Source organism: Ursus arctos, unplaced genomic scaffold (genome assembly GCF_023065955.2).
Source record: "Ursus arctos isolate Adak ecotype North America unplaced genomic scaffold, UrsArc2.0 scaffold_2, whole genome shotgun sequence".
In the NCBI taxonomy this organism is placed as follows: domain Eukaryota; kingdom Metazoa; phylum Chordata; class Mammalia; order Carnivora; family Ursidae; genus Ursus; species Ursus arctos.
The window spans coordinates 24,761,059-24,776,430 of NW_026622874.1; the positions used below are offsets into that span (position 1 = coordinate 24,761,059).

Genomic DNA, 15,372 nt, shown 5'->3' on the forward strand with positions numbered 1-15,372 from the left:
AGAAAACAATTCTATATTGTGTCCTGGGACTGTTCCAAAAAGGAAACACCCATCCATCACGGTGTCACCTGGAGGCAGATTCACCTTGTCTTCCCTGTTCTATATTCACTGCAATAAGCCAACCACTTGGCCATCAATTTTTGACATGCTTTTCTTTGCCCTCAACAGTATACAGTTTTACAGAAAACTGGTGAGCATGATAACATGACAGGCTGACACATATATCTTGGGAGACTAACTGTAACTTGTTTAGAAGGTCTCTAGCAAAAAGGTTTTAGGAGTATCTTGTGTATCAGATTCTAAATCCTAATTCACCTGAGACTCGGTAAATTCTTACTAAGGTTTTAGATTTTTCCTCTGTCATTTAGCTTTGGCAAAATTCTTTTCATTGAAGTGAGGCCTCTGTGGGAGTGATGACACCAAACAATTACTCTGGATACGATAAAAATGTCAAGGTTGTTTGTAGGAGCCTGAACACCCTTACAACTGGTCTCACATATCAAAAGCACAGGACCTCAATGGAGAATAAGTCAGGAATGATGGTGTGGGGTGAACACTTTTCCAAATGCTGAGAAACCACTGAATTCACTGGCTGACCCTCTCTAGTTCAATTAAAATACATAAATAATTAAAACGAAGGAGGCAATTTGGTAAATTCATGATTTCTCATCTTTGAATCAATGTCATCAAATTTATTTTTAAAACACATTCATCGAAAGCTTTTTTAATAAGAGGAAAAATAGTAGGCATTTGAACAGCACTTGGACCCCCAAAACTTTAAAAACAAACCATGATATCTGCAAGAGCCTGAAGACATTGAAATGTGTTTGGAAAACTTCTTTTGCAGGAAGTCTCTGCCATTGGAGTTGATTTCAGGTAGCCTTTAAACTTCTATTTCTTACACATACACCTCTGTATGGCCCCATGAGACTATTCAAAGAAGCTCACCACATTAGCCCTGCCCAAACATCCCATTAGATTGTAGGACACAGAGGTGACCATGGGCATGCCATACATTCAGTGGTTCAGGAAACACACACTGACAAAGACAAGGATAGGACTGTATGAATCATCCTGCAATCAAGCACAACTCAAGGAGTCCTTTGAAAAACTGTTCATGTGAAATCAAGCCATCGGCAAGTCCCTAAAAATACAGGAGCTGCATGACTCTAGGTGTCTGGCTCTAGACACGGATGGGATTGCTTGGGGCTTTCTGGAATATCTGGAGAGGGAGTAGACCTCATTTACCAAGCCCTGGCCTCAGTGAACAGAGAAAATAAGGGAATTACAAAGTGGAGGTGTTTTTCCAGAATGAGATTCTATCCAGTTAGACACAAGTGGACTGCTGCCTGGTGGAGCTGCACTGTAACTGAGAACTGCTGTCTTTATTGAATGCATCTGACACTCATTTCTGGAGGTCAAGGCACTGTGTAATGATACGGTGTGGCCCGGCGGTGCTCTATCTGATAAGACAGATGGGAGGAGCTGGTGCCGCTTACCTTAAAGGACTGCACAAAGGTCCAAAGTAAAATTCGGATGGTGTAGCCCTGCCGTAGAAGCTTGATGAGGCGGGCGGCTCGGAAGAGCTTCAGAAAGCTCATATTGAAGCCACTGGTATTCACCAGCTGGTGGACCAAAAAGAAGCTCATAATTAGTGCCATTACGGTCATTTAGAACACACTAAGCACTAGTATTTGCATATTTATTCCTCATTCAAATCATAAAATTGGACATGGATTCCGTCTTGTGTTTTCAACTCCATCTCCAACTGATGGGGCAGGGAAGACCATCTCTCCAAGCCTCCCCAGGCCTGCCCTCTATTCTCAGGTAGGAGGTTCAGGTAGTACCCTAGAAGAGTGCCCTGCATGTATCAGATAAAACCAGCCTCTCTAGTCGTCCAAGGGGCCCTAGTGGTCCTAACTGCACTTAGATGCCAACGAGGTGACCGAATAATCCCTCTAGCACACATGACGGCCATGCCCACATTTGATGAGAGTTATAATGAGCTTGCCAAGTCTTCTTTAGGATAAACAAGTTTAGGGAAACAATTCAGGTCTGGAGGGTAACGATACTATGCCTCTTTTGTCTCTCCCAAAGAATCTAGAAGAGCACTGTGCACAGTAGCCCTCTTCTGGCATGTCTGTTGCACTGACGCTATCAGGTGGCTGCTGTTGAGTCATGCAAATGAAACAAAACCTTCCGCGAGACCCAGGATGTTTGCAGCTTGGGAGTGAGGAAATGAACTCCCAACACTTAGAGGGCTACAGATTTGGTTTGATGAGTTAAAAATGTACTGTATGGGGGTGACTGGGTGGCTCAGTCGGTTGAGTGTCTGCCTTTGGCTCAGGTCATGATATCAGGGTCCTGGGATTGAGCCCCACATCCAGCACCCTGCTCAGAAGGGAGTCTGCTTCTCTCTCTGCCTCCACCCCTCCCCCCTGTTCATGCTCTCTCTAATAAACAAATAAATAAATCTTTAAAAAAAATGGACTACATGCATACAGGATTTTTTTATGCTACTCCAGGGCCAAGCTTCAAGACAAGGATGTATGAGCCACTCACCTTGCTGTCCGTCAGAATGATTTCTGTGATACTGCCAATCACGGTGATGAAGTCAAAGATATTCCAGGTGTCTCGAAAATAGTTCTGCCATGTGAATTCAGTCACAGGAACACCAGAAAAAGGAGGAAAAGAAAAAGAAATGGAGAAAAGACGTCTTTCATTACATAAGCTTGTCACTTGGAATTAAAATTCATCAATTCACATACAAGTTATTCTAACTTTGGCTTTAGTTTCCTATTTCTAACCGGAAATGCTATTTCTTTACTGATTTGGGAGTTTCTCATTTGGGAAGCAGTCCTCTCACTACTTGAAGACCTTGTTTTTGAAGCTGTCACTAAAAATCTGCATAAAAAACAGGTAAGAAAGATCTGTGGCCAAGAATATTACAAAGTCCAAAAGGGAAAGATCATCTTTGTCACCTACAAGACAATAAAATTATTTACAATATTACTCTAAGGTTTTCTACAACTTTTAAATTGTCTATATTATATTGTGTGACCCTATAAATATACAGTTCTGACTTTCAACTATTAAAATTCACAGAGATGTCTTAAGTCATTAAAGGCCAAAAGATGTGCCAAAAATCTTCTCCTAACTCCACAGGGCAAAAGGACAAATAGACTTAACCCTTTCCCTCTTTCTTGGCTCGTTACACCTTTTGAGTAATAAAATGAGTGGGTTGCAGAAGAAGATGGAGGAGAAAAAAAGGACCTGGAAAATGCACCATCCACGTAACAAACACTCTGCCTAACAGAGAGAGTAGGTAGTCTCTGCTCCCATCTCCAGGGATCAGGTGAACACAGAGCTTGGACTATATTCCTTAAAAGAAACAGGACACTCAACAGTGTCTAAGTCACTGGCTTGTTCTTGGGCAGCACCTCCCATAAAAGACTCTCAGAGCACTGCTGAAGTCAACCCCCCCACTCTCACAATGAGCATTAGTGAATTTTATAGTGTGTGCCAGATAAGAGCTAGGACCTTGGTGTTCTTTCACATTCTTTCAATTCATTTCTCCCATGGATCTTATGGTCATGATCAATACCCTATGTTCATAAAATAGTGGCAGGGTTGGCAACAAGAGTGGGCAGACACACGCAACAGTGAGAGGAAAAGAGTGTGGTGAGAGCAAAGCTTCATTCATTCATTCATTCATTCATTCATTTATGAGAGTGAGCATGGTGGGGGGAGGTAGGGGCAGAGGGAGATGGAGAGAGAGAATCTCAAGCAGACTGCCTGCTGAGCGAGGAGCACCACACGGGGCTTGATCCTACGACCCTGAGATCATGACCTGAGCCAAAATCAAGAGTCACTTAACCAACTGAGCCGCCCAGGCCCCCCCCACAAAGTTATCTTTAATAAGCACCTACTCAGGACTAGAGCCTTAGATGCCTTGGGTACACTGCCTAACTGGGTACACACAACAAAGTATCTAAGGCTAGAAAGCAGTTACCGCTCCTCATTTAGAACAACAAAACTAAGGCTTAGAGAGACTTGTCTGAATCAAAAGCCACCAGCACCTGCTGGGCATGCAGAGAAACAGGGAGTGGAACCAAGTCGAGTCTCTGAGTTCCTCAGTTCTCAGGGCTCTCCTATTCCCAACCTGGGCCAAGTTTCTTAATTCTTGGATAGGCCCCTATATAGTAGAGAGAACGTGACTCTAGTCTCAGAGGAGAGGAGCTCTGGGTTCTAGTTGAAGGGGATTTACGATACAATACGTTTTAGAACAGCACACTGTAGTGTGGACTAGTAGATTACTGTGGACAGACCATGGGATTTCGAGTCAGATTAGACCAGGATCTGAATGCTGGCTCTGCCTTTTAGTAACCTTGGGCAAAGTATTGAATCCTCTTGAGCTCTAGCCATTCCATAAGAGAAACTGGTAACGCCTCTCTAAATAGAGCTGTTATGAAGCTAAAATGAGTAATATATAAAGAGTTTGGCATTTAATATGGCAACCAATGTTCATTCCTTTCTCCCTCTTTTTCCTTCTTCCTTTTTTATTCCCATCCCACTTTCCATTGCTACTGCCTTTTATTGTGTCATCTTTAAAAAGCTATACAATTTTCTCAACCTCAAGTTCCTCATTTAAATCAACATCAACAATGATAATGACGGAATCTGCCGTGTATATGTCAGAGTCATTGAGAAGATCTAACAAAATAGTGTACATTAGGATATTCTGAAAACCTAGAGTTCTGTATCAATGTAAAGACTTATTTGGGAGTAGTGGTATCTTTTATCGTGTGTAAATGCCTCTAGACCTTGAATGAAAATATGGAGGTGAGGGTGGGAAGGAGGCAGGCTTTGGGGCAGAGTCTAGTTAAGCTTGTAAGGATGTATTCAGCGTTCACCGTGATTAGTGCACAGTTGGGGACTTAAGTCACAGACAATGTCAACAGCATATGCAAGTAATCAAGATGCATAGAAAAACTTCCCCTGTTGTGGCACCAGCTTGTCCCTCACTCTGCTCACCCTGCGCAGGGCTAGACTGTATTGTAAAGGCATCTTAGTTGGTGGTAGTTTCTTTTTACTTTTTTATTTCCCCAAGTCTCAAAATACTCAAAGGGGAGTCATGCGAACAACAATACAGCCACCTGCAATGGGTTCTCTTCAACTTTCCTCCCCAAAACATCAAATTAATGACTTTTCAAAGAACCATTAGAAGACCAAAAGCAACTCCCACAATCGACACTCACAATTATCAAGCCCAGCCCAGAGTCCCTGCTAAAGCTGCTACCAGACAAACCCCTATTCGGATAATAAGCAAAGTTTCTTTTCTTTCAGGGAAAGCCATATACACACATAATTTGAAATGGTAGCTCACACACTAAATAAGTGTGAAACAGCTGTCAAGTGGGTTTAACCGCTGATCTCACTGTAAACGCTGAAACAAGGAGGGGGGTGGCAGAGAGAACTATTTTGTTTATAGGACACTGAAGCGAAGGGCTAGGTTTGCTTAACACTGTTGAGAGGAGACGCATGAATGTAATTGTAATTAATAGTTGAAGAGAAGTAAAAGACTCAGATAAGAAAAACTCATCCCAACCCTCCTCAAACCTAATTCCAGTATACCTACCTACCAATTTACCTTTCTCTCCCTTTCTCTCTCTCTCTCACACATATACACACACTTTAATGGTCATAAGCCTTTGTAAGCTTAAGTAATAAACATTTATTTTTGTTATCAGAAATTGTGCTTCATGGGAGGAGGACAATTAGGTAAAGTCTAGTATTTGCTATGTTTGAGGGTAAGAGGGACAGACATTTTCCCATTTGAATTATAAAATCTTAGACCTTTTACCAGTAAATAAACATTCAAGGCTTATTAGTCCAATCTTTGTTTTGCTCCTTATTGACAAATAAATTGCAGTTTTAATAAGAATTTTGTCACCCCTCGACCGCTGACAGAGCCTGACAGGACCAGAGCTGATGGCTGGATGAGTATGAAGCTGGGGATCTGGTTTTCTTTGCCCTTTCTCCTATTACCCTCACGCATCCTCTTGTCTCCCTGGCAGTTTGTTGAGCAGTTGAAACAGGCCCACAATTAGGTCAGGTGTGTGAACCATTGCTGAAAGAGTGGTAACCACTTCCCTTCCAACAAAGGCTGGGAACGCATCTAGAAGGAAGGGAAGGCAAGTGTGACGCTGGGATAAATGCTGTGACATACCAAGAAGCCAAACGCGATGATCTTCAGGACACACTCCAGGGAGAACACCATGGTGAAGGCAATATTCAGGTACTTCAGGGCCAGTTCGTAGGTACAGGGAGCAGAGTAGTACTGCCAAGAAGAGAAAAGAGGAGAAAAAGAATCAAACCCTTAAGGTGTGGGGGGGGGGGTAGTCCGTGTCATCGAGGCTGGCCAGCTCTCACCCCTGCCCTTGGGGGACAGGCTGGCGTGTGGTGTAGGAGGCGCGAAGGACGTGCTGGAGTGGAGGACCCATACCCATGTAGCAGAACAAGACGACACAGAGGAAAACACAGACCACGCCCTACTGCAGCTACTTATTACCAAAAACAGCCAGTCTTCCTAGAGATGAGGGTGGGCGGGGAAGAAACCTTTTTGACAATGAATTACCATTTATTATTAAATAAGATCACACCTCTTCCAACTCCTTTAGAACCCCACGATCATCTAGATCTCCCGACATTGCCACTTTTGTCTGAATCTGACTGCCGTCAGCACCTGGGGCCCTGGGTGCTACTGGCCTGCTACTCTATGTCTCACCGCACTTTGCCCCAAAGACCCCAAGGCTGGGCTGCTGATGGAACAAGATCAAAAAGAGATTCCACAGTGGAGAAGAAGGGAAGGAGGCAAGAGTCTGCCCGGCGTCTCAGGCCCCGTGAGGGACCGGGCCCCAAGGCCCCGTCTGCGGAGTGCCTCCCAGCCACCACCCCCTCACCTTCATCATCAGCACGACGGTGTTCAAGGCAATCATGGCCATGATGGTATACTCGAAGGACGGGGACACCACAAAGTGCCAGACCCGGTACTGGAACGTGTGCCTGTTCTGCGGCATGTAGCGGGTGAGGGGTTTGGCACTGATGGCGAAGTCGATGCACGCTCTCTGAAGGAAAGTCACAGCTATTAGCCCAAGGTCAAGTTCCCTCAAGCTCGCCCATCGGCAGGCTCTCTGTTAGGTGGCTAGAAGAGCAGGACGGTATAGGAAAACCAGGGTAGGGCTTGACAGGCAAAAGGAAAAAGGGCGGCAGGGATCATGGGGACAAAACTACAGGCGCATGGTCCCTTTAAATGAGTACAAAGAACTGGGCTATCACAGGGGATGTGGACTTAATGGTGATTAGTAATGTCCTTTACACAGCCTGCGGCTGGCATGCGTGGGCAGGCAGCCTTACCTGACGCCCTTGGTCAGAAGTAACAGTCTATCTCCCTGTGCATTCCCATAGCACTTATTTGCATTTCTCTCATAGTCTCAGACAGTTTCTGGTTCCATTGCATTACAAAAATAATGAACCCTACAATGTGTCAGAACTATGCCTGTTACTAGAAAAGCCGCAATAAGCAAGCCATATCCCTTATCCTTACAGCAAATACATGCCACGGAGGGACACAGCCAGGTAAGCAAATGTCTTAACGTAATTTTGGTACACATCTTTTACTACCACTTCTAGACTATTCACTGCATAAAGGTAGGGACTACATCTTAACCCTTCCAGCTCTCTGTGCCTCATGCCTAGGTCTTAAAAGAGCATATGTTCGAAAAATGTTTATTTAATGACTAAATAAGTGATTTTTCCCATCTTCTGTCATTTTCAATAAAGTTAAGAAAATTCAGTCTTCCTTCCTACCACTGGTTCCAAGCGTCCTTTCTGGAGCCCCTGCAATCCCATGCTCAAGACCACTTGTTTTTACCTCATTCTTCTCCAGGCTACACTCCTCCATCATCTTGTCTCCTTGCTCCTGGAAGGTGATGATGATGAGAGCCACAAAGATATTGACAAAGAAGAAAGGGAAGACCACAAAGTAGACCACGTAAAAGATGGACATCTCCATGCGGTTGCTGCGGCTTGGTCCTCGGTCTTCCTCTGTCACATCGACAGAGTGCTGTAAGACTCTGTAGGCACAGAATGAGGGGGGATGGATGGTGGATGGCAATCTTGGCAGTGGCTCTGACTTAAGGCTTCTTTAGGAGATGTGCCACCTAGTATATTTTCTTATGTGGCTTCCCTGACTTTGAAGATCCACCATAATTTTTAGGGTCCATAACCAAGCTGGTAAAGATCCAGTGATCCCCCATCCACTGCCCTTTCTAAGCCCTGTCCAATCATGCATCCAACTGCTAAGAAACAGAGTGACATTATTTTATATCTTAGTTTGTCATATTCAATACCAAGAGATTCCTGGATGTCTATTTGTCATTTTACGAACCATAGTATGCTGCCACCAGAAAGTAGGGTCTTAATAATTGCCAAGTTTCTGAAAAATCAGCCATCAGCAGCCTAAGAAACTGCATTCTAGGGGCACCCAGGTGGCTCAGTCAGTTAAGCACCAGATTCTTCATTTCGGCTCAGGTCATAATCTCAGGGTTGAGATTGAGACCCTCATTGGGCTCTGTGTTGGGTGTGGATCCTGCTTAAGAATTTCTCTCTCTCGACTATGGGCTCTGGGAAACAAACCGAGGATTTTAGAGGGGCGTGGGGTGGGGGGATGGGCTAGCCCAGTGATGGGTATTAAGGAGGGCACATATTGCATGAACACTGGGTGTTATACGCAAACAATGAATCATGGAACGCTACATCAAAAACTAATGATGTACTGTATGGTTACTAACATAACATAATAAAAATAAATAAATAAATAAATAATTCTCTCTCTCTCTCTCTCTCTGCCTCTGCCCCTCCCCCCACTCACACTCTCTCTGTAAAAAGAAAAAAGAAATTGCATTCTGTTGTCTTCTTCATAAGAGGTATGATCACAGAAAGTGTCTCTGAGTTCTTCCAGCTCATTCTTTTTTTTTTTTTTTTAAGTAGGCTCCATACCTACCAAGGAGCCCAATGTGGGGCTTGAACTCATGACTCTGAGCTCAAGAAATGAGCTGAGATTAAGAGACACTTAACGAACTGAACCCCCAGGTGCCTCTCTTCCAGCTCATTCTTAACCCTCAATCCTCAGGTGAAGGGCCAACTTGGAGGATAAATGTGTCTAAAACAGTCCCCAGAGACGGAAACAATAAAAGTTTCAGATATTGCTGACTTTGTTATCTCCTTTTTGATTTTTGCCTTAAGGCTTTTTATTCCTCTTCTCTTCTGCCTGTCTCACCCACTCATAACCACTTACTTTCCCTGGTAGAGTAACAAAGGGTCAGCCTTGTTCATCTTGAGTAAGCTTCTCAAGGCAATCACGTGGTCTTATCCCAGCTCACAGACAAGCATGCCAACTTAAACCCATCACTCACTGAGGCCATCCTTCCCCTGTGGAGACGGTGAAGAGGGTCAGCAGGGCCCAGATAATGTTGTCGTAGTGGAATTCATGGCGCTTCCATTCCCGGCCTTTCACCTCCATCTTGTTTTTTTCGTGATCTACATAGTTGCCTCTAAAACCAGAGTACAGATGAAATAGGGCCTCTTCACTATAGCTCATGGGAGAGTAAGGGAACTCTACAAATTTCAATAATGTGGCTGAGTAATAATTGGTTTACGAATGCGAGGAAGAAAGCAGTGTCTTATCAAAGGCAGTCTACGATTGTGGAGTAAAAGTTGTATTTGGTGCCTAGGAGACATGGAAGATTAAATCCTAATCCTTTTACTAGTCACGTGTAACCTTGAGCAACTGAAACTTTCTGAGCCTCGGCTTCCACATCTAGAATACGTAAATGAAAGCTATCTCAAAAGGTCATCATAAAGATTTAAAATGAAAAACTGGGTATAAAATGCCATGTACCATGTCTGACACAAAAGAGGTACTCAATAAAAGTTAAACAATTTCCTATTTTTAGGAAAACTAAAAGAAGAAATGAGAGACAGGTAAGAGAGAAAGAGAAGACCTATCCATGGAGGGCTGAGTAGGCATCACTGGAATGTGAGTCAGCAGAAGGGGAGCTGCACGTGCTGTTACTTACATACACTCCTTCTCTGTGTCTTTGGAACTGTCTGTGCAATAAAAGAATTTTCCCTTGAAGAGCTGAACCGCAATGACAGCAAAGATGAACATGAAGAGCTTGTAGACAATGAGGATGTTGAAGACATTCTTCAAGGAGGTCACCACACAGTCAAAAACAGCCTGCAAAGAGAAGTCAAGAGCCCTGTGAATCCCTGGAATGGCCTGTACATTTGCCTAGGGCTGAGTTAGGGCCACATCACCACCAGCCAGTCCCACTGAAAAGGTGCCCCCAGGAGATATCACCTTACTAAGAAGTGACACTCATGGGATTCAGAGCTGGCTTCCAAGTTGGTCATGACTGCAAGGACCTACCACCTGGAAGGGCATGTGTGCTCTGAATCTGAAAGCAAACCCAAAGTGGTAGAAACCAAATGGCAGCAGGCAATGGAGGGAGTCTTTTGTGGGCTCCCATCAGGTGTGCTCCAGTTAGTGGGAGGCACAGAAATCTACTGTAGAAAGGTATCTCTCAAAGCATTTAGCCTTTTAAGCCATTAAATGGCTCGTTCCTTACCTGACATTTATTTGGTGACATTCTTAGATTCGGTTTATATACTGAATATGTATTGTTTTCTCTTTACCTTCCTAAATGGATCAGAGAGTGCAGTAAATTATCACTTATTATTTAATGAGATTTGGAATAAATTCTTACATTTGCTCCAAATATGTTCAACACTTCCCGTAAATGTTCTTAGCTGAAAGCTGGCTGTATTGGGGATGAAGATTCAACAGGTGGTGTGGGTAGGGATGAGGAGCTACCTTCTCATAGGGCAGGGGAGCCAGGGAGCGCAGAAGCAGAGAGTTGCTCTCCGGTTACAGACCACGGATGTCCCTCTGCATAATGCTGAGGGGTTACACAGGAACTCAACACATATCAAGCCATTTTTAGGTTATTTTCTAGGTTTTTAGGTTTAGCTCACTGGAGAGTCTCGCCCCATAGTGGCACTGCATTTGTGCCCTTGCCACATTTGTGCAGTTGCTTCTTCGCTGCGCTGGGTGAATATCGCTGGTTTAATTAGTTCAACACTGCAGGGAATGTGAGCCGCACGCAGCCTTACAGAATCATCAGAGCCGCCTACACTTCCCTCAGGTTATGGAGCTGCAGAGAACACGAGAAGCCAGCACTTCCGAATTCAGTGGAATTAACCAAGGGTGGGGTCACACTCTCCAGCCTGTTAACTAATCTCATCATGCTGTCTATAGTCTCCTTAGGACCCCAACACAGCTCAGAGGAGAGGAGACCCCTGGAGCCTGGGCTGCAGCTGACAGCAGTGGTTAGGGCAATTTTGCTGGGTTGCAGCAGAAAGGAGGATTTATGGGCACAGACAAGGCCTGGCACTATGATGGGTCTATTACCAGGTAGAGGGTTGTAAGGAACCTGGAGACCGGGCTCAGGCCTGGTGCTCTGGCTCATTTGGCTGGCTATGTGGCCTGGTAGCAGTGAGCGGACCTCAGGGCTGTGAACCCGGAGTCCTGGTCCCTCCCTCATGGTAGCTGGCTCTCACTCAGGAATTCTGGAGGAAGAATGCCACCCCATCCCCGGGAAGCTTCAGTTTCCCTTAATAGTAATTTGTGTGTGGGGGGGGGGAGGGTTCGACATGTTAGCAAACTGGACTTGGATGGTAAAGCACACCTTGAAGGCAGGAAGGAGCCCCAGGAGGGTGGAACAGGGAGGGCATGGGCCAGAACCAAAGAGAAGAACCAAGGTAACAGCTATGAAAGTGCAGGTCCTGGCAACAGGAAGAACTCAATTTGTGTTAGCTCGCTTCCCCATTCTCTCCTTCTGCCAAAAATGACTGTGTTCTTGGGCAAGTTACCAACCAATCTATGCCTTAAAACTATGAAGGGTCAGGGCTAGAAAATGCTTTCCTTCTCTAGACTTACGAGGGAAGAAAGCACCCCAGGTGAGTCGGCATGATCTAGTGTGCAGCCCACAACGCAGAGGACTCCTGCCACTTCCATTTGGGTGTTTTGAATGCACCTTAATGACACGGGGTTCTTTCCGGATGACATGCCACAAGCAGAGTATACATAAAATACCACCTGTGGCTGGACTCCAGAGGCCAGAGCCCCCTTATAGATTTCTTGGCCCGTTGGTTATTTTTCTTTGAAACAAAGACCTTTAACTTAGGCATTTGAAACAACCCCAGTCTCTGTGTGAGCACAAAGAATATCCCCAGAAATGATCCTCTAAAAAGCAGGCTGATCATGGCTAAAGACAAGATGGGAGAAAGGGCCTCGGCAAACATTACCTTGAGCTTGGGCAAGCGCTTGATGGTCTTCAGTGGCCTCAGAACTCGGAGGACCCGCAGAGATTTGATGGTCTTGATGTCTCGCCCCTTGTTTGTTCTGCAGGGGAGAGGCCCCCAGGGATCAGAGGACAGGGGGAGAAATGAAAATAGCATTCACACGACTGCATTAACAACAGGGTAAAAGGGGAGATGCTTAGGCAAGAGACCAGAAGTGGGGTCAGAGTAGACTCCCTTCAAAATATGCTCTGGGAAAAATTTCAGTTCACTCCCCAGTGTGCACACACTCCTAGGCATGTACCCCCACGTGTCCTCACACAGAGGAACACACGTGCCCGCACCCAGAGGCATCCACGCACGTATGGTAATGAACACTTCCTCTCCCCAATGGCCAGAGTAATGCGGCTCATCAGCACACTAACAGAATGAAAATGGAAGATCAAGCAACCAGGGAATGTGACTGGCAGTCCCCTCTGGCTCCCCACTGTGCCTGCTCTCCTGCTTCTTCAGTAGCAGGCTCTCAAATGGTATTTGTTGAATGGACTAGGAACCCCTGGTCGAAAGCAAGTCTCAACAGAGGATTTAACCTAGTCCTTTCCTTGGCTCTGGGCTGGTCACCCCTGCAGAGGTCATTAGTTTAGGGGAGAGCAAGGTGAGGAAGGGCAGTGGGGACATGACACTTCTGCTGTGTTGGCTGCCGCTTCCAGAGAAAAGCATGTCACGCGGGCTTCTTGGCAGCACCTTGGCTCACACCCCAATTATCTGTGCGTCGTTGGCTCTTTTGCAGTCCCTTCCCATCTGAGGCACTCTACCCCTAGCACAGGCTGGGGAGAGCCATGGAGTTGGAGAAGGCCCAAACTATAGTCCCTGCCCACCTTTATCCTTACCCTTCAGCTCATGAGGGTCCCTATGCAGCCACTTGGAAATGTTTGCTCCTAATAGATAAATATATTTTTCTTTTTATTTTCAGGAATGAAATGAATCAATCAACCTGCATTTCTCTCTCCACCCTGCTTATCCCCTGAGATCTTTGCATTCAATTCAAACAATTGAAATTTGTAAAAGACACACAGAGATAGTAGGAAACCAGACTCGGAAGAGTGAGCCCAGGCTCTGGTTCTTTCCTCATGTTGGTTCAGGGTACCATTACACCAACAGCACAAGGAAATAGGGTCCAGACCATCAGATGAGAACTATAAGGGCTTCTACCCACTGTTTACCCTGTCCCTCCTGCCACACCCACCACCCACCCTCTGACAGGGAGATAAAAGATCATCTGTGCTTCCACACAAGGTGAGGTAGGAAGACATTTAATATCACTCAAGGAGTTCTGGCTTTGCCCAGAATGTGAATTTAAAGACCCTCTTAATGGCTGTAGGCCATGGCCTGTAAGCCACTTTTACTCAATTTGAGCTCCGAATATAGATAATCCAAGAGTACTGCATTATAAGGTCCAGGGGGTTTGTATATTTTGTAAACTCTTTTACTGTATTACGTTCCTATATCTACCTATCTAAAAAAGGCTACTTCCAAGCCAAACACATACCCAAACCAATGCAAATGGTCACTTCCCAAGAAGGCTTGGTGACTCCTAATCTTTGTTCTCTTGGATGTCAGTGAGAACTTACCACTCAAATAAACTCACCAGTCCTTTTTCAGTGAGCAGGCTCCTTCCCTCCTAACTGTACTTGCATCCTCCTCCAACCCACTTCCCATATTCTTTACTTCAAAGAAAAGCGAGAACAATATTTACCCCAAAGCGTTCCTATGGAGGATCCAAGCAGAGAGCAGTTAAAAAAAAAAAAAAAAAAAAAAAAAAGAGGAAGAGGGTGGAGAGAAGGAAATAGTCAGAAAACTTCAGGGAGGACAGGAAACCTTACAGTGACAGGGAATCGGACAAGCACAGGCCCAGGAGATCCTGCCTACAGCCTTGGCACTTGCAGAGTCCACACGCTTCGTGAAAGGAAGGGGCAGTGCACCATTTGCTCCACACCCACCTCTCCAACCTGCAAAGGCGAAGGCCCTTTGCAAGCCCCAGGGAAGCTGCCTCTAACCGGATGGCATTCCCCATATTGTGCTAAATTTCATGGAGCCCAGTCTAGTGACATTTTCTAAATAGAGCCTTTTACTTCCATTTCCTTAGTAGTCTTCAGACAAACTCTATTTCCCGTGAATTTATAAGAAGCCAGGATAGAGGAATTAGGTCTGCTCTGGGCCAGAAACTCTACTGGGAAAGGCATTTCACGTCACAATGGTGTATCTATGCTTCTGAAGGATTTCATCTGCAGTGGGGGCAACGGTTCTGACAGGGGTAGTAGGACATCTCTTAAAAGCATGGATGAGCAACACCATAAAACCACCTCAAGATATGGGGGAAGGCATTGTTTATTAAGATCCTGACGTCACACAAAGGGATGCCCTTTGATAAATTAAATGACCAACTGTCTATCGTGAGCTATTTACTGTGCAGCTAGGAGAAAATTCGTCCTCGCTCTCTTTGGAGGCTTACCAATAATAAAAAGAGTGAGAGCATAAATATAAAACATTTGAGATTAGAAATAATGACAGCTAACGTTCCTGCATATTTACTCTTGCCCAGACTCGAGGCTAAGCACTTTTAGTGCAACTCTTTCTTCGGACCTTCTGATAACCTTAGGACACATAGCTAGGACTATCCCCATTTCACAGACGTGATTCAGAGAGGTCAAGGAGTACCTAGCATTACCAGGGTGAGCTGAGCCTTGAAGCCAAGACTATTTGATGGTCGGAGTTCTTGCTCTAAACCACGAAGTGTCTGCAGCAGTAGGTTTTGGTTCCAGGCTCTGTCAAACCAAATTCTAGAGCTGGAAAAAATCCCTGAAATCCACTTAACTGCATCCCCAGGAAGATGTGCTTTGCATGAGATCACTCAGTGAGTGAGCCACAGTGCCACTGGTGAATCCGCCT

General features: G+C 45.1%; 1 protein-coding gene across 1 annotated transcript in view; it reads right to left on the reverse strand.

Moving 5' to 3' along the window:
- Positions 1–15,372, reverse strand: part of CACNA1E (calcium voltage-gated channel subunit alpha1 E) — a 310,736-nt gene that overhangs the window by 37,806 nt on the left and 257,558 nt on the right. Inside the window, exons 26-33 of the mRNA XM_057315519.1 lie at positions 12,430–12,526; positions 10,140–10,300; positions 9,477–9,614; positions 7,934–8,135; positions 6,963–7,127; positions 6,230–6,340; positions 2,563–2,646; positions 1,500–1,625 (exon numbers count right to left, since the gene is read on the reverse strand). Of these exons, the coding sequence (XP_057171502.1) occupies positions 1,500–1,625; positions 2,563–2,646; positions 6,230–6,340; positions 6,963–7,127; positions 7,934–8,135; positions 9,477–9,614; positions 10,140–10,300; positions 12,430–12,526 (1,084 nt within the window). The remainder of the gene's footprint in view (positions 1–1,499; positions 1,626–2,562; positions 2,647–6,229; positions 6,341–6,962; positions 7,128–7,933; positions 8,136–9,476; positions 9,615–10,139; positions 10,301–12,429; positions 12,527–15,372) is intronic.